Source organism: Triturus cristatus, chromosome 5_2 (genome assembly GCF_964204655.1).
Source record: "Triturus cristatus chromosome 5_2, aTriCri1.1, whole genome shotgun sequence".
NCBI classification, from domain to species: Eukaryota; Metazoa; Chordata; class Amphibia; order Caudata; family Salamandridae; genus Triturus; species Triturus cristatus.
The window spans coordinates 229,300,384-229,320,407 of NC_140588.1; the positions used below are offsets into that span (position 1 = coordinate 229,300,384).

The 20,024-nt window shown below is 44.2% G+C and overlaps 1 protein-coding gene across 1 annotated transcript in view; it reads right to left on the reverse strand.

Moving 5' to 3' along the window:
- Positions 1-20,024, reverse strand: part of LOC146822828 (cytidine monophosphate-N-acetylneuraminic acid hydroxylase-like) — a 682,085-nt gene that overhangs the window by 318,796 nt on the left and 343,265 nt on the right. The window contains exon 4 of the mRNA XM_085607021.1: positions 5,930-6,042. Coding sequence (XP_085463147.1) covers positions 5,930-6,042 — 113 coding nt within the window. The remainder of the gene's footprint in view (positions 1-5,929; positions 6,043-20,024) is intronic.

A 20,024-nucleotide genomic window follows, 5' to 3' on the forward strand; every position in this document is an offset into this window, starting at 1 on the left:
CTATAATATTGCCGAGACCATTGCATTGTAAATGCTTGTTCCATTAGCTGTGGCACTAGACAGGGCTGTCCCCTTTCTCCCCTCCTTTTTGCCCTTTATATAGAGCCATTCATTTGGGCACTGCTGCTTAACAATATGATCTGCCCGTTGAACATCGGGCAGCGCTCGCTGAAACGTACTGCATACGCAGATGATATCGCTATTTTTTCAGAGGAGCCAAAAGAGGCTATAGATAGCATTAATAAGGAGGCTAAGAGGTTCTGCATTTTCTCAGGCTATAAATTGAATAGCAATAAAACGCAAGTCCTTCTTAACTTCCAGCCGGAACTCCAGGTTGAAGGGGCATGCCCGACTGCTATCTATTTAGGGGTACGCATTTTGTCTAAAGTTGAACTTATTCATTCATTAAACTATGATTTTCTATTAGCTGCTATTACTAAGCAATTAAAGTTATGGCACAAGCTTCCAATACGTATCCTGGGCAGATGCAACGGCATTAAGATGAAGATACTTCCCAAGTTTTTGTACTTATTTAGGTGGATCCCGTTACGAATTCCTAATTCATTTTTCAGTAAATTAGATGGGGTTTTAAGTAGCTTTATTTGGGGCTATAAAAAATCAAGACGCCCTATCGGACTAATGAAGCTCCCATAAAATCAGGGTGATTTAGAACTCCCTGATTTCAAACTTTATTTTTGGGCCGCATTTGTTTGCCGTCTGAGCAGCCTTCTGAATCCAGAGCAAATGGATTTTTGGCATTGGTTGGTCCTCGGCTCAGAGAGCCAGATGTTCCTATACCGAATCAACGATCCTAATTGTTTTAAACATGTACGGTTCAAGACTATTAGAGACTGTGTATATATCTGGCAGGGCATTAAAGCCAGATCTTCTTGATCTCTTATACATAACAAACTTCCTCTATGGGGTAATCCAATGCTGCCCGCAATATTTCAGGATGTTACGGCCCGTCAATGGGCAAAGTATGGTATGTATCGTCTTGGGCAATTGTATGATTGCAATGGTTTCAAGTCATTTGAGAATCTTCAGCTAATGTTTGATATTCCTCAACAATTGTTTTTTAAATATATTCAGGTTAGAGATTATTTTGTTAGACACTTAGCTATCCCAAGTGTTTCAGGTTCAGATATGTGGGAGTGTTTGTATGCCCAGAACCGGTGGGCTATCGTCAGCAAGTCGTATCGATCTCTCTGCCAGTTTAGAGCAGAGGGGTGTGAGAAATTAGCGTCTAGATGGAGCGAGATAAATATCGCTATAGACGATGTGAAGATAGCTTTTGATACTATTGTCCGCTCAGTACATTCAGTAAATTTATGACTGCAACAATTTTGGAGACTTTGTATACTTTATTATACCCTGGAAAGGATTGTCAGATGGTCTCAAGGGGGGCTAGACAGGGAGTGGTCTATGGAGGGACGCGCTGCAATTGCCCAAAATGTGGGCTATATGCAGCTGATATTACCCACATGTTTGCTACATGTCCTGCTCTAAGTCTTTTTTGGGAAAAGATATTAGCAGCAATCAAACTCCGGCTCAGGGTCGAATATACATTTACGACATCTTACATTTTGGCAGTCCACACGGCACCCCTCTACACTGACCTGCTCCCTGCTGACGAGAGGCAACTACCTCGAAACACGTGTCCAGGGATGGCTAACGCAACACATACTGTTCTTTTTACACATCGTGGCATAGGCGTACCCGCCGTCGCCACTACATTTACCACAGTCCTTTGGGGCAACTTGCTGGTGTGACGAGCAGTGTGCGACCAACTTTTGCATAATTTATTACGGCTCCCTTGAGCCAACGGGCTGACGAGCCTTGGATCTGCACCTGCGCGCCATGAGAGGTACTTGACCTGTTTTAATTACATTTTGGCAGTCCACACGGCACCCCTCTACACTGACCTGCTCCCTGCTGACGAGAGGCAACTACCTCGAAACACGTGTCCAGGGATGGCTAACGCAACACATACTGTTCTTTTTACACATCGTGGCATAGGCGTACCCGCCGTCGCCACTACATTTACCACAGTCCTTTGGGGCAACTTGCTGGTGTGACGAGCAGTGTGCGACCAACTTTTGCATAATTTATTACGGCTCCCTTGAGCCAACGGGCTGACGAGCCTTGGATCTGCACCTGCGCGCTATGAGAGGTACTTGACCTGTTTTAATTACATTTTGGCAGTCCACACGGCACCCCTCTACACTGACCTGCTCCCTGCTGACGAGAGGCAACTACCTCGAAACACGTGTCCAGGGATGGCTAACGCAACACATACTGTTCTTTTTACACATCGTGGCATAGGCGTACCCGCCGTCGCCACTACATTTACCACAGTCCTTTGGGGCAACTTGCTGGTGTGACGAGCAGTGTGCGACCAACTTTTGCATAATTTATTACGGCTCCCTTGAGCCAACGGGCTGACGAGCCTTGGATCTGCACCTGCGCGCCATGAGAGGTACTTGACCTGTTTTAATTACATTTTGGCAGTCCACACGGCACCCCTCTACACTGACCTGCTCCCTGCTGACGAGAGGCAACTACCTCGAAACACGTGTCCAGGGATGGCTAACGCAACACATACTGTTCTTTTTACACATCGTGGCATAGGCGTACCCGCCGTCGCCACTACATTTACCACAGTCCTTTGGGGCAACTTGCTGGTGTGACGAGCAGTGTGCGACCAACTTTTGCATAATTTATTACGGCTCCCTTGAGCCAACGGGCTGACGAGCCTTGGATCTGCACCTGCGCGCCATGAGAGGTACTTGACCTGTTTTAATTACATTTTGGCAGTCCACACGGCACCCCTCTACACTGACCTGCTCCCTGCTGACGAGAGGCAACTACCTCGAAACACGTGTCCAGGGATGGCTAACGCAACACATACTGTTCTTTTTACACATCGTGGCATAGGCGTACCCGCCGTCGCCACTACATTTACCACAGTCCTTTGGGGCAACTTGCTGGTGTGACGAGCAGTGTGCGACCAACTTTTGCATAATTTATTACGGCTCCCTTGAGCCAACGGGCTGACGAGCCTTGGATCTGCACCTGCGCGCCATGAGAGGTACTTGACCTGTTTTAATTACATTTTGGCAGTCCACACGGCACCCCTCTACACTGACCTGCTCCCTGCTGACGAGAGGCAACTACCTCGAAACACGTGTCCAGGGATGGCTAACGCAACACATACTGTTCTTTTTACACATCGTGGCATAGGCGTACCCGCCGTCGCCACTACATTTACCACAGTCCTTTGGGGCAACTTGCTGGTGTGACGAGCAGTGTGCGACCAACTTTTGCATAATTTATTACGGCTCCCTTGAGCCAACGGGCTGACGAGCCTTGGATCTGCACCTGCGCGCCATGAGAGGTACTTGACCTGTTTTAATTACATTTTGGCAGTCCACACGGCACCCCTCTACACTGACCTGCTCCCTGCTGACGAGAGGCAACTACCTCGAAACACGTGTCCAGGGATGGCTAACGCAACACATACTGTTCTTTTTACACATCTTGGCATAGGCGTACCCGCCGTCGCCACTACATTTACCACAGTCCTTTGGGGCAACTTGCTGGTGTGACGAGCAGTGTGCGACCAACTTTTGCATAATTTATTACGGCTCCCTTGAGCCAACGGGCTGACGAGCCTTGGATCTGCACCTGCGCGCCATGAGAGGTACTTGACCTGTTTTAATTACATTTTGGCAGTCCACACGGCACCCCTCTACACTGACCTGCTCCCTGCTGACGAGAGGCAACTACCTCGAAACACGTGTCCAGGGATGGCTAACGCAACACATACTGTTCTTTTTACACATCGTGGCATAGGCGTACCCGCCGTCGCCACTACATTTACCACAGTCCTTTGGGGCAACTTGCTGGTGTGACGAGCAGTGTGCGACCAACTTTTGCATAATTTATTACGGCTCCCTTGAGCCAACGGGCTGACGAGCCTTGGATCTGCACCTGCGCGCCATGAGAGGTACTTGACCTGTTTTAATTACATTTTGGCAGTCCACACGGCACCCCTCTACACTGACCTGCTCCCTGCTGACGAGAGGCAACTACCTCGAAACACGTGTCCAGGGATGGCTAACGCAACACATACTGTTCTTTTTACACATCGTGGCATAGGCGTACCCGCCGTCGCCACTACATTTACCACAGTCCTTTGGGGCAACTTGCTGGTGTGACGAGCAGTGTGCGACCAACTTTTGCATGACATCTGAAAAGATGCTTGGTAATAAGGAAGTGTTCGGTATAGACCTATAATGGCAATCATGCTAGTTGCTGCCCGGCTGGCGATCGCTAGGGTGTGGATCTTTCCCAAACCCCCCACTGTGATGGAATGGTGGTTAATTGTTAAGGAAACTGGGGAAAGGGCTAAAGCAAGGGGTATCCATGCCTTGCAAAAATACAGATCCATATGGGGCTGCTTAGAAGACACATAGGCCAATTATTTTGGGAACCGCTGATGTTGGTCCTTTTTGGTCCTTCAGATATTTGTTTGTTTATAACTATTTCTAAATGTATGTTTAGGGTCCAGGGTTCAAGTCCCTATTTTACTGACTATTATACTTATATTTTGTTGTTAATACCTCAGTATAATCCCCACCTTCTATCAAATCTTATTTTTCTTTTCTTTTCTGATTTTACTTCTTTTTGACAATACATTTTTTTTAAAAAAAGATGTCCTTTAGAAATATGTAGCAAGTGAACCTCACGGGTAGAGGTCTAGGGGCCTTGCTGAGATAACCCGACCCCTACCCTCCCCCCAGATGTCTTGAAAGAGCTATACCATTGGTGGTGAGCAATCGCTGGATTCATATGCCTGAAGGGGGCGGTTTCACTAATTCTTGACAGGTCACCCTTATTAAAGCAGATGCCATTTAAAATTAATAAACTCTGATAAAGCTGTTCTCTTGTATACATGCAGAGAGGAAATTGTTCTATGAATGCACCAATTTATTTTATATACATGACGAAAGATAGCACATACATTTACATATGATTGCGAGCTTTTTAGCAGATACTTTGTAGCAGAAATGCCATTACTAGGAAACGAAAAGTTTTCTGTGAGCGTTTCCTTAAGATCAACGAAAAGTTTTCTGTGAGCGTTTCCTTAAGATCAACGAAAAGTTTTCTGTGAGCGTTTCCTTAAGATCAACGAAAAGTTTTCTGTGAGCGTTTCCTTAAGATCAATGGACAACGTGTTCTATAACAGTTTGGTATGTTACATTTTTGTCTCATCTTTCAGAGAACATCAAGTATTTTCCATTATTACATACACATATCTTTCCTTGCTTATACCACGGTTCATGGCGCCCTTGCTACACCATGTGTAAATGCTTAGGTACTCTGTTTATATTGTATAACCGAGATCCTTCTGTAAATGGTTTTACTGCACAAGAAACAGTTCTATTAAAGAGAAGTCACGGAAATGTTCTCCAGAAAACTTCAATAATTATCATTGCATTCTATTGTGCTTTTTATATAGGTCTTTTTAAGTTACTCCGTTTATTGTGCATGGTTGTTGAAGCGTGGTGGTAGGTGTGTCACCTATCAGTATTGTGTTTTGGTGCTGTGCAGGAGGTCTGGGGAATGTGCTCTAGACTTTTTATAGAGGCGTGTGTCGTCACCTGGAATGAAAAAAGAGCTTCGTGGATAGTTTCACAGGCCAAGTATACAACCCAGTGTGATATGGTGTGAAAGTCACTTGTGTCCAGATTTCGGAGACATCCAAGTCTTTAGTGCTATTCAGTATTCAACATTTAGTTTAACTATATCTACTTTGCAAATCCCAATACACCTTTTCTGTGGGAATACATTGGATTTGTCATGAGCAAGCACTATGCCAGCTTCTGCAATGGAAACAAATAATACCATCACTAATTACGCTTACCTGCACCTCTTCAAAATCCAGAGTCTCTGGGTCTTTGGGATCAGCAGCCCATGGATCTGGAGGATTCAGCTCAATCAAAGAAAGCCCTGTCCCCTCATCATCTTTTTCAATAACTACAATACAAAAATTTGACATGAAGAATTAGGATAACTCTAAAATTTGTAGGCTCCACAATAAGATTCACTGTTATCCTACAGAATGCATGCAAATGTGGTTGATGTTTTCTGTCTTTTACTGCATTTATCTTTTTAAATGTAAACACATTGATGTGTGTGCATGCACATAATTCCTGCTGCTATAAAATACGGCACATTCACAACGATGTTCCTATAAATATGTGTGGCTTACTCTTATAGTACTCCTGACATCCAGGGGTATGCCAGTTGTATCCCTGGTTTAAACCTGGCATACTGCAGGAACTAAGGAGTAACTCAGAAGTACTACTAGAGTAAATTACATCAAAACTTCCGTGGCTTGGGTTCCACGCTTCTAGGGTTCCAAAAATTGTAATGATGTAAAGTGCTGTGTACCAAATAATATGATGTCTGCAGCCTCTAAAACCTCAGCTACTGTCTGTTCAAATTGCATGTGCTTTTCGGGGGCCAGGACCCAACCAAACCCTTGGGTAAATCTATACTTTATAACACATCAAAGTATTGGGAAATCCCAATGACTTAAGGGGTAAGAGAGGCAGGATTGTGTAGAGTATATCCTCCCATACAAACTATATGCACAAAAAATACTCTAACAGATCTGAGAGGAGATCTAACAAGATAAAGGAAGAGGGGGAGAAATGAGAACTCCTAAGATAAGGTTGTGCCTAATACAACCGTGGTCGTGGGGAAACTAAGTATTTCTTTAAGTTACCCTCACACACCCTAGTGGTGTCATGCTTCATCATCGGGTCACCCAGACCCCTAGAAGTCCGGGTGGGCTCGACCACAGTGTTGGGAGTGCTTTTAATATGTTTTACGGCAGAGGGAGTTAACTAGATAAAATACCGCAGGCAGATCCCCAGTATCCCTTTATTCTTGGGTCTGTCTGGGTAGTTAAAATAAATAAAATGGGTCTTTTAGGAGTATTATGGTCCTAGGACCCTAGTGCCGACATGTTTCAGTCCAAAAAGGGGCCAAAAAGTGGTCCAGGACTTTCTTCAGGGCAAAAAAGTAACACCCCTATGTGAGTGAAATTACTCGTGATAGGGTGTCCCTATCCTGTCAGTATGGTGAGGGCAGAGTAGCTGCTCCACGTGATTTGATTAAGAGTGGATGTATGTCAACTGCCAGGCTCCATCTGAAAAGGAAAAGTAGAGACAAACAACATATAAAAATATCAGCGGTAGAGTTGCCGCTTGGTTCATTTCTCCTTGAGCGGTATAGTGGTTACCGCAAGTGGACATGCGTGTATCTATGTGCGCATGCTCTCGTAGGGAGGAGTGTCCTCCTATCGTGCCACTCAAAAATGACTGTAACAGTTCGTTGTATTTGTGACAGGCATACTGTGCGAGTGGCGAAATGATTCGCATCCTAGCGATAACAGCGTGATGTCTGTTTTTGAAAGTAGCGTGCACACAGTGTCTCCAGATACTAGTGCACACGAGAAACGTGTATGTTCATGGTGATTCCAAGATCTATCTACGGGTGTGTTAAGGTGAAATATGGTAAAGATATACACATAATATACATGCATACAACACATTCATTCGTGCTAGGTTTACAGATATACTTTACCCAAATCGGGGAGGTTGACTGAATCTCACAGGACCAGAAGGCCAGATTGGGCGGTCCTGGGGGAACCGTGAAGAAAGAGTGTGTCACGGAGCAGACTACGTGAATCTGCCAGTATGTCGTTCCGAATCGGTAGGGCCAAAAAGCGAGTGCTGACACATAAGGAAAATGGGACATCGCGCTGGTCAAATTACTTACTTAATTAAGATCGGTCGCCCTGCCTGCTACCTGTGTGGTTCTGGTCCTCGGCTTTCGCAAGTTGGTAAAGCAAGGGTCGCGCATAAATAACATGGAAAGCGCGCCGGAACATCGGGCTGATTGGGACCACGCCCCTCGGTTACAGGAAGTGACGTGATACGTCACGGCGTGTAGTGGCGATTGGTGAAGGGAATTGTAGTTTTGTGTGTAGGTAATGAGGGTTAATACTGACGGGCTGGTGATGGCTAAATCCGGGGAATGTCAAAAATTATACGAGTGCAAATATAAGCGCTTGTGTGTAGTAAAAGCGGTATGGACGGGAAAGGGATAAAAAAACGATAACTAACGAGCACCGCAGATACAATGTGAATAGCCAATTATGCCCAGAGGTATAGTATATAGTTAATATAGTATTGACTGCAGGTCCATCGACGCGGGGACAGTCTACAAATTGCTGTTCATTAGAACGTTAACAAAAACAGGGGTGGAGAGGCGGGGACTGAATGGGTTGGTTCAGATATGAACTCGTGTACAAATAAATATGGAGATCGTTATGCTTGGGTGCAATGATACACCTGTGATAGCATCTGTTGTCGCACTGGTAGTACTCATTTCCAGTCCGGCATCTCGATGAAGGGTTGATGGGGATGTAGAATATCAGTAGTAGTCATTAGACAAGGTGTCTGTAACTCAGTGTTTAGGTGTAAAGTGGTGGACACATGGGGTGATTATTTATTAAGCTGACTCCACGGTATAGAGTCGTTAAGTCCCTTTTCATGTGTTCTCAAGCGATACACCCAACGTTGTTCTCTCTCTAGGAGTCTTTTCTGTAGATTTCTGGTACCATTGATCTTCTCAATGATTGTCCATCGTATGTCTGTGTCTTTATGATGTTTCTCCACGAAATGTGTTGTTAGTCTGGTAGCTGTGATCATACGTCTGATGGTGCTCCTATGTTCGCTTATCCGAATTTTTATTTTGCGGCTGGTCATGCCTATGTAGGTCAAATCACATGGACACTTGATGAGGTAGATAACTCCTTCAGAATTACAGTTGGTATGTGATCGTTGTTCCCAGGGGGTGTTTAGGCCAAGTTCGAGTGTTTTGCTGGGTCTGGTGAATTCACAGGCTACACAGGACCCGCAAGGGTAATGTCCGGTCACTGGTGGTGTATTCCATAATGTTGTTTGGACGTCACCCACATTACCATAAGTGTCTGTATGGATCAGGGTATCTCTCAGACTACGGTTCTTTTTAAAGGAGAACATGGGTTTGTCATATGAGAGTTTGTTGGAGGTGAGGATGGGCCACCTTTTATTTATAATCTTTTTTACATCATTTGAGGACGAATTGAATGTGGTAACACAGATCATGTTCTGGGGTTGTTGTCTTTCTTGAGTTTCAAGCAGGGCCTCTCTAGGAGTGTTCCGTGCTCTTTTTTTGGCTTGTTCAATCATTTTAATTGGATAGTTTCTTTCTTTAAGCTTGTCTGTGAGTGTTTCTGCCTCTTTTTTGTAATCTCGGATTTCGGAGCAATTTCTACGTATACGTAGGAATTGTCCTACCGGGAGATTTTCCCTGAGAGATCGTGGATGGGCGCTGTCGAATCTCAGCAGACTGTTTCTGTCAGTTGGTTTGGTGTATAGCGAGCTGCTCAATGTGCCATTTTTAGCAATGATGTTGATGTCCAAAAAAGGAATGGTTTCTCTGTCTTTATTGATGGTGAATCGTAAGTGAGGATTAAGATCGTTAATCCATAGGGTGAAGTTTGAAAGGCTCTGAGTGTCGCCTCGCCATACCATAAAGATATCATCAATATAGCGATACCATTTACAGATGTTATTAGTGTATGGGTTAGCATTCCAAATATGTTGGTTCTCAAAATGGCTCATGTATAGGCATGCTATACTAGGAGCGAAGGTGCTCCCCATAGAAGTTCCATGGATTTGCCAGTATAACTGGGATTCAAATTTGAAGAAATTTTCCGTTAGTGCCAGTCTCATTAATGTGATGATCCATTCCTTTGGTGCAGTCCATTGCCATTCCTCATTCTCTAGGAGTTGTTCAATGATTCCGATGCTTTCGGTCTGGGGTATACTCGTATACAGCGCTTCTACATCTAGACATACTAGAAAGCAATTCGTTGGGTCATACTCAATGTTAGTCAGAAGATTCAGGAGATGTTTTGTATCCTGTACATACGATGTTATCTGTTTTACCAGAGGGCGCAAAAACCAGTCAGTATATTGGGAGAGTTGTTCCAGAACCGAGCCAATTCCTGATACTATAGGTCTCCCTGGAGGAGGTAACTTCCCCTTGTGGATCTTGGGGATGGTGTAGAATAGCGGAATTCTAGGTTCCTCTTGATTCAAAAACGTGTGTTCTTTTTTAGTGATCCACCCCTTCCCAAGTGCATCTGATGTCAGAACTGATATAGTTGTCTTGAGTTTCTTTGTGGGATCTCGGTTGATTTTTCTGTAGAATTTCGTGTCAGCCAACAGAGTGAGACATGCTGTCTTGTATGCCAATGAACTTTGGATGACTGTGGCACCCCCTTTGTCAGCGGGTTTGATTATTATTTCTGTACGATTTTTTAATTTTGTCAAGGCCATACGTTCTTTGTTACTCAAGTTATTAAAAGCATTAACTCTGGGTTGTAGTTCTTCTACTTCTTTGGCAACTGCTTCTTCAAAAGCTAGTACTTCTGGAGGCATCATGTTTGAGGGTGGATAGAAGGTTGATTTAAGTCTCAAATCAGTGTACTCTCCATCGCTGATGACTTCTTCCTTGTCTTGGAAGAAAACCTTGAGTCTGATTTTCCTAAAGAATTCCCCAAGTTCACAGCGTAACTGGAATTTGTCTAGGTGGGTAGTTGGAACGAATCCAAGGCCTCTTTCCAAGACTGACATCTCATCTGTAGTGAGGGTTATGTCTGTTAGGTTTACTACTAATCCCTCATTGTGCTTGTCCCCGGTTGTGGTTGGTCCCTGGAGTTGCTCCTTGTGTTTGGTCCTGGCCTGTCCTCCTCCCATTGTACTCTTCTGTTGCCACGTCTTCCTCGTTTCCCCCTCCTTCCGCCCTGGCCTAAAAAATGCTGGTTAAATTCAGGTTGGAAGTAGGGTCCCATTGGAAATTGTGGCGGTCCTTGAAAGGGGACTGGACCAAATGGGCCAGACCATGGGTACATTTGTGGGTGTCCAAATCTTTGATTGAAGTTTCCGCGTCGAGGTCTTCTTGGTTTGTTTTGCCAATTCTTATACGAACCATCACTAGACCAACTGTCCTGTTCGGAATCGGAAGATCCCGAACGGTCATTACGTGAGGAACCTGTGTCTGAATTGTCCTCTCCTTTGTAATCATCCTTTATGTAAGGGTATACCTTCTCATGGCTAAATTTTTTAAGGTCTTTCTGTAATTTGGAAATCTTTTTTTGCATGAGATATTCCTTGTGTTCAATGATCTCTTTATTCACTTCTTCAAGCTTCTTTTTGTAGAGTGATAGTTTAATTTCTGTAATTAGGTGGTCTTCGCTGGTTTTGATTTTGATTAATATGGCATCTGATAAGCGCTTGGCAGTGTTAATTATCAGGATAAGCCAATCCCTCGAGCAGCGCCATGCAATGAGTGACCACTCTTTTTTAAAAAGAGGGTCATCCAGGAAGATCCTGGGTGCATTCGTGACCAACAAGCCTGTTGGTGCTATGTTCCCACGGAGATATTCTGTCATGATGGCTCCGTGCAGGAGGGTTCTCATCTGACAGCGTTTGAGTTCTTTTAATTCGTCCCAATTCTGTGCTTGGGAGAGACTCTGACCAATATTGGTATCTGGAAGTAATGATGGTCCTGCTAAGATAGCAGACGCCATCTCGTCTGTATAACCAATCCCTAGTTGTTCAGCCATGGCAAGTATGTGATGTGTGTATGCTAGCTTTAGGTGTGAGTATTAAAGTGGCAGTATAAAAACTAGTAGAGGAGACAGAGGTACTGTGCTATTTTCTTTTTCAAATTTCAGAGAAACCATTTGAGATCTCAGGAAAATGGATTTTAAACCCACAGCTGTGCGCTGCTCAATAATCTATAACACATCAAAGTATTGGGAAATCCCAATGACTTAAGGGGTAAGAGAGGCAGGATTGTGTAGAGTATATCCTCCCATACAAACTATATGCACAAAAAATACTCTAACAGATCTGAGAGGAGATCTAACAAGATAAAGGAAGAGGGGGAGAAATGAGAACTCCTAAGATAAGGTTGTGCCTAATACAACACGTTTTTGAATCAAGAGGAACCTAGAATTCCGCTATTCTACACCATCCCCAAGATCCACAAGGGGAAGTTACCTCCTCCAGGGAGACCTATAGTATCTGGAATTGGCTCGGTTCTGGAACCACTCTCCCAATATACTGACTGGTTTTTGCGCCCTCTGGTAAAACAGATAACATCGTATGTACAGGATACAAAACATCTCCTGAATCTTCTGACTAACATTGAGTATGACCCAACGAATTGCTTTCTAGTATGTCTAGATGTAGAAGCGCTGTATACGAGTATACCCCAGACCGAAAGCATCGGAATCATTGAACAACTCCTAGAGAATGAGGAATGGCAATGGACTGCACCAAAGGAATGGATCATCACGTTAATGAGACTGGCACTAACGGAAAATTTCTTCAAATTTGAATCCCAGTTATACTGGCAAATCCATGGAACTTCTATGGGGAGCACCTTCGCTCCTAGTATAGCATGCCTATACATGAGCCATTTTGAGAACCAACATATTTGGAATGCTAACCCATACACTAATAACATCTGTAAATGGTATCGCTATATTGATGATATCTTTATGGTATGGCGAGGCGACACTCAGAGCCTTTCAAACTTCACCCTATGGATTAACGATCTTAATCCTCACTTACGATTCACCATCAATAAAGACAGAGAAACCATTCCTTTTTTGGACATCAACATCATTGCTAAAAATGGCACATTGAGCAGCTCGCTATACACCAAACCAACTGACAGAAACAGTCTGCTGAGATTCGACAGCGCCCATCCACGATCTCTCAGGGAAAATCTCCCGGTAGGACAATTCCTACGTATACGTAGAAATTGCTCCGAAATCCGAGATTACAAAAAAGAGGCAGAAACACTCACAGACAAGCTTAAAGAAAGAAACTATCCAATTAAAATAATTGAACAAGCCAAAAAAAGAGCACGGAACACTCCTAGAGAGGCCCTGCTTGAAACTCAAGAAAGACAACAACCCCAGAACATGATCTGTGTTACCACATTCAATTCGTCCTCAAATGATGTAAAAAAGATTATAAATAAAAGGTGGCCCATCCTCACCTCCAACAAACTCTCATATGACAAACCCATGTTCTCCTTTAAAAAGAACCGTAGTCTGAGAGATACCCTGATCCATACAGACACTTATGGTAATGTGGGTGACGTCCAAACAACATTATGGAATACACCACCAGTGACCGGACATTACCCTTGCGGGTCCTGTGTAGCCTGTGAATTCACCAGACCCAGCAAAACACTCGAACTTGGCCTAAACACCCCCTGGGAACAACGATCACATACCAACTGTAATTCTGAAGGAGTTATCTACCTCATCAAGTGTCCATGTGATTTGACCTACATAGGCATGACCAGCCGCAAAATAAAAATTCGGATAAGCGAACATAGGAGCACCATCAGACGTATGATCACAGCTACCAGACTAACAACACATTTCGTGGAGAAACATCATAAAGACACAGACATACGATGGACAATCATTGAGAAGATCAATGGTACCAGAAATCTACAGAAAAGACTCCTAGAGAGAGAACAACGTTGGGTGTATCGCTTGAGAACACATGAAAAGGGACTTAACGACTCTATACCGTGGAGTCAGCTTAATAAATAATCACCCCATGTGTCCACCACTTTACACCTAAACACTGAGTTACAGATACCTTGTCTAATGACTACTACTGATATTCTACATCCCCATCAACCCTTCATCGAGATGCCGGACTGGAAATGAGTACTACCAGTGCGACAACAGATGCTATCACGGGTGTATCATTGCACCCAAGCATAACGATCTCCATATTTATTTGTACACGAGTTCATATCTGAACCAACCCATTCAGTCCCCGCCTCTCCACCCCTGTTTTTGTTAACGTTCTAATGAACAGCAATTTGTAGACTGTCCCCGCATCGATGGACCTGCAGTCAATACAATATTAACTATATACTATACCTCTGGGCATAATTGGCTATTCACATTGTATCTGCGGTGCTCGTTAGTTATCGTTTTTTATCCCTTTCCCGTCCATACCGCTTTTACTACATACGAGCGCTTATATTTGCACTCGTATAATTTTTGACATTCCCCGGATTTAGCCATCACCAGCCCGTCAGTATTAACCCTCATTACCTACACACAAAACTACAATTCCCTTCACCAATCGCCACTATACGCCGTGACGTATCACGTCACTTCCTGTAACCGAGGGGCGTGGTCCCAATCAGCCCGATGTTCCGGCGCGCTTTCCATGTTATTTATGCGCGACCCTTGCTTTACCAACTTGCGAAAGCCGAGGACCAGAACCACACAGGTAGCAGGCAGGGCGACCGATCTTAATTAAGTAAGTAATTTGACCAGCGCGATGTCCCATTTTCCTTATGTGTCAGCACTCGCTTTTTGGCCCTACCGATTCGGAACGACATACTGGCAGATTCACGTAGTCTGCTCCGTGACACACTCTTTCTTCACGGTTCCCCCAGGACCGCCCAATCTGGCCTTCTGGTCCTGTGAGATTCAGTCAACCTCCCCGATTTGGGTAAAGTATATCTGTAAACCTAGCACGAATTAATGTGTTGTATGCATGTATATTATGTGTATATCTTTACCATATTTCACCTTAACACACCCGTAGATAGATCTTGGAATCACCATGAACATACACGTTTCTCGTGTGCACTAGTATCTGGAGACACTGTGTGCACGCTACTTTCAAAAACAGACATCACGCTGTTATCGCTAGGATGCGAATCATTTCGCCACTCGCACAGTATGCCTGTCACAAATACAACGAACTGTTACAGTTATTTTTGAGTGGCACGATAGGAGGACACTCCTCCCTACGAGAGCATGCGCACATAGATACACGCATGTCCACTTGCGGTAACCACTATACCGCTCAAGGAGAAATGAACCAAGCGGCAACTCTACCGCTGATATTTTTATATGTTGTTTGTCTCTACTTTTCCTTTTCAGAAGGAGCCTGGCAGTTGACATACATCCACTCTTAATCAAATCACGTGGAGCAGCTACTCTGCCCTCACCATACTGACAGGATAGGGACACCCCATCACGAGTAATTTCACTCACATAGGGGAGTTACTTTTTTGCCCTGAAGAAAGTCCTGGACCACTTTTTGGCCCCTTTTTGGACTGAAACATGTCGGCACTAGGGTCCTAGGACCATAATACTCCTAAAAGACCCATTTTATTTATTTTAACTACCCAGACAGACCCAAGAATAAAGGGATACTGGGGATCTGCCTGCGGTATTTTATCTAGTTAACTCCCTCTGCCGTAAAACATATTAAAAGCACTCCCAACACTGTGGTCGAGCCCACCCGGACTTCTAGGGGTCTGGGTGACCCGATGATGAAGCATGACACCACTAGGGTGTGTGAGGGTAACTTAAAGAAATACTTAGTTTCCCCACGACCACGGTTGTATTAGGCACAACCTTATCTTAGGAGTTCTCATTTCTCCCCCTCTTCCTTTATCTTGTTAGATCTCCTCTCAGATCTGTTAGAGTATTTTTTGTGCATATAAATCTATACTTGCCTCCGGAATGCCATGCACCTGCCATGTTAGGATTGGCAACAGTAGCCATCGCTTCATTCTGACATTAGCAGTGAGATGGTGTATGCGAAAATCTGTGTGATTTACCCAGGATAACAGTGTGCAGCCCAACTGAGGCAATCCCTGGGATTCCCTATGTTCCCAGGGCATGGGTAATCCTTATTCTTTCTTAGCTACTGCATGTGCATGGCCGTATGGAAGCGATCCCAGAGATTCACTGCGGTGGATAGAGGGCCTCTTTGTTGTCAACCGCTAGCAACAGATCCTGCATTCGGCATGCTTGGGCCACCTAGCAGGACAAGAGAATAAACCGGTTGCTTACAAGTTATTTTTATGACTCTGACTTCAGTTCTTCCATGCCACAGTGCTTATGAGAGTGAGTGTCAGCCTGGAAATAAACAACTTGTTTGCTTTCCCAAAGTTTTTTTGGTCCATCATAAAGGCCACATAAGAATGCAGTAATATGGTTTCTCACCCTATTCTGTTCCACTGCATTGCTTCCATTGCATCCAATTGACTGTCCTCTTTGAAGAAAGAAAATAGGCATTTGCTTAAGGCCTTTGCTTCTGAGACTTCAAAAACACCCCGTGAAGAGCCTATGGGCTCAGCGATGAGCCCCATTTTATTTAATATCTATGTCTCTCCCTTGGCCACTTTCATTGAGTCCTTTGGGATGCATTTCTGTTGCTATGCAAATGACACAACTCATACTGCGTTTGGACTCCAATAGAAATTCTCTCCAATGCAACTTTAAAGGCTGCCTGTGCGCCATACCTACGTGGACGAGCCTTAACAAACTCAAACTAACCCCCAACTACGCAGAAATTGCGATCTTTTGAAATAAAACCCATTGGTCTCAGAGCTGGTGGCCTACTAAACTCGTTCCCCGCCCGCACTCTTTTCTACAGTTCGAAATCCATGGATCATTTTTCATAAGCAGCTTAAATTTAACAAGGTCTGCACTATATGAGCAAAATCATCCGTCTACTCACAGTCAGTGGTCCAGGCACTTATTATCTCAAGAATGGACTACTGTGATTATTTTTACCTCAGTCTCCCAGTCTATTTTACCAACAGACGACAGCACATCCGGAATGCTGTGGTTCATCTCATCTTTGACCTGAACCAACAAACTTGTGTTTGTTCGCTTCTGCTCTCTTTACATCTTACACAGCTTACTCCTTGGCATAAAATGCTCATTTAAAGCTCTATTCAACTGTCACATGGCACTTTACTGGCCCTTACCCATTCATCTACATAAGATATTTCCTTGTTACAAAACAGTGAGCTCTTGTGTCCATTCTTGGCTTCCAAGCTTTCAAGAGAGGCAAACCTCTTTCACTGACTATGGGCATCGCCTGGAATTTCCTTTTACCGACCATGTATGACAATTCTCATTTCTGGAGCTTTCGGAAATTTCTCAAATTTCATCTTCTGTGCTTCTGGCCCTTAGTGCCATTTTTCAGATCAGAGATATTGGAACAGTGTTAGCAACCTTTAGGGAGGGAGGGAGGGAAGGATGGAAGGAAGGAAGGAAATTTCCTTCTAACTATAGATCTTCTTGTACAATACCAACCCTGAAGGCATGGAGGAGGACAAGCAAGGAGGGAATGGGAGGTTGGGATGAAGAACTGCGACAAGGAGGATCGGAACTCAGAATAATAAAGGTATCCAGTAATTACCTGCTCATCTGTCTTCCTTGTCCAAGCCCTTACTCTATGAGATTACAACACACACTCTAGTCTTCTAACATTTCACTAGTACTCAAAAGGTGAACAGGCACTATACAAATTCAAGAATTGTTTTGAACAACCACAACCCCAATGGAAAATCTGGAAGGAAGCCAACGAGGAGGTAGACCTTGGACAGCTGCTGAATCCTCGTGACCGGGGAGGATGAGCAGGACCCTAAAACAAGAAACCAAGAGGAGTCTGAAGATAAACAGATGAGTGTGTCAGCCTTCCTATACCAACCTTTCATTTGGATGTGGTTCGTCTCATCATGCCTAAGCAACATTGCCAGTCTAGCAGAGTCTTGTGTCCTGCTAACCACTTATGAAACCACCGTGTCCACAGCTAAAAACCACTGATGCAGATGTAGACCTGGTACTTGATTTCAGTCAGTAATTGCAGATAGGGCCCAGTAGCACTTATTATTTTGGGACAGGCACTTAATTTTCCTCATAATTGTTTGACCCAGAGAAAGAAAGAGAAAAACACAAAAAGGGGAAAGAAGAAGGAAAAACAACCAGAAAAACGTGACAAAAGCGGAAAAACAGGGATGTAAAAGAAAATGCAAGGGTGCGCTAAAAGGGCAAGGGGTGTCTGGTCGTGGATAATGTTCAAAATGCCAAAGCATGTCCAATTCTTTACATAGGCCCATTTTCAGGCATACTGTGGAGGAAGAAAGGGGAGAGAGAGTTTGCTGAGGAGTTAACAGACTGCAGGAAAGAGACAACGCAAGGGGAGGATTGGATTTTAGGGATTAGAGCTAGCAGGAGAGATAGTTGCTTCCGGTGTTGACACTGCAAGGAAACGTTTCCGGTGGAGACACTACAAAGGAACACTTCTAGGGGAGATAAGGAATAGCAGGGAGTGAACGAGGAAAACGACAGGTTGACCATGAATATGCAGGGGAGAAAGCAACTCCATTAGAGAAATATATAGCAGTGTGGGTCAGAGTTTGCATGTCGAATGGAAAACACTGCTGGAGAAACCCGAGAGGGAAACGATGTTGCAGGTGGCAGGCTGCAGGAGGAAAGAAAGTTTCCTGTGTCAAGGGAAAAAGACGACTTAGATCTGAAAAGACAAAGTGACCAAAAATTGAAAGACAAAAGTGGAGGCAGCAGTCCCAAACCTCCTGACACCTCCGAGAGCTGTTGCAGGTAAGTGGTTTTTATGGACTATTTGGTGTGTGTATGGAAGTACGTGTATTTGTGAGTGAATGTTGTGAATGGGTGTGTGTGTGGCCCTGTCTGCATGTGAAGGGAGTGCATGTGTGTGTGCACCCCCGCTAAGATGAACTTTGTAGGCTGCCACTGCACATGGGAGAGAGCAACACAGATGTGGGAGGAGAAGCACACATGGAGCGAGAAACACAAAGCTAGAGGGAAGTAAAGAGAAGAATGCGGACCTCAGGGGAAGAAGCACACAAGCAAGCGAGAAGCACACAAAAGTGACAGCAACAAAGAGGAGAAGCACACGAGGGTGAGAACAACACAGAGCATGAGGCATTGTGGGAAGAAATACACGAGAGAAACAGTGCACTTGGGGGTGGGCATTTGAGGCAAGCACAAGGGGAGAGAGCTGGAATACACATACACTCTCATGCAGTGCTTAAAGACAAAGAATAAAAACGTTTGCTAAAACTGAGCTGTGTAAGGGTTGACGTCAGCCAATCACAGACATGGTAAAGAGACTATGTTCCAGGGAAGGAACAAACACAAGGTGGACACGCTGTGACAAGGAAGACCATCGAATAAGAAGCGAGCAAACAAGAGTGACACTAAAACCAACCAATGGTAAGCAATGGGCGGGCTGTAATTGCCTGTAAGTTCTTGGTAAGCCCACAATACGTCATGTGCAACCAGACAGCTTGTACTCTCTGGTAAGCTCGACTTAAAAATATAAGTACACATATAACCAATGAAATAACAGATGCATTCGTCCACTAAGGGTCCAATTTGAAGCTTAGCTGAACCCTCTCATCTGCAAGGGTGGAAGACATCATCGCCATGGCAGACTACCATTCACGATATTTCGAGATCACTACAATCTCAGTGGTGAGCTCTGAGCCCTCAGAGGAAGCACTGTCACAGGGATTCAACTAAAGACACTCCAGGTGTGGTGTGCGGACTCCTGTGCTTCAGGTGGCTTTGAACCATACGTTTTGTTTGTTGTGAAAGACATAAAATATTATTACTTCCACACCCTGGAAGTTTTCTACCATGGTATGGGGGACAATTTCTTCTGTCTGGTTCCTACATGTTTTTACCTAGTGGTGATTGACAGAAAAGAAATCAGACCATTCACTCTAAATAGGAGGGAGAGTCGGATATCCTCACTCTGACAACCCCTACTTACCCAGGCTTTCGGAGTGCTGATTAATTTAATGTATGCCCATGGGTAATACTATTGCAATAGATAACAATTTATACACTGATCTCTTTACATCATCCTTTGTGAATACAGTTAGCCTCATCATTTTTTATTATTGTGATATTTTGAGTATTTCATGATAATTGCTCATGATTTTCATAAAACTGCATCTGGTTGGATATTGTTGTTGTGTGTGCT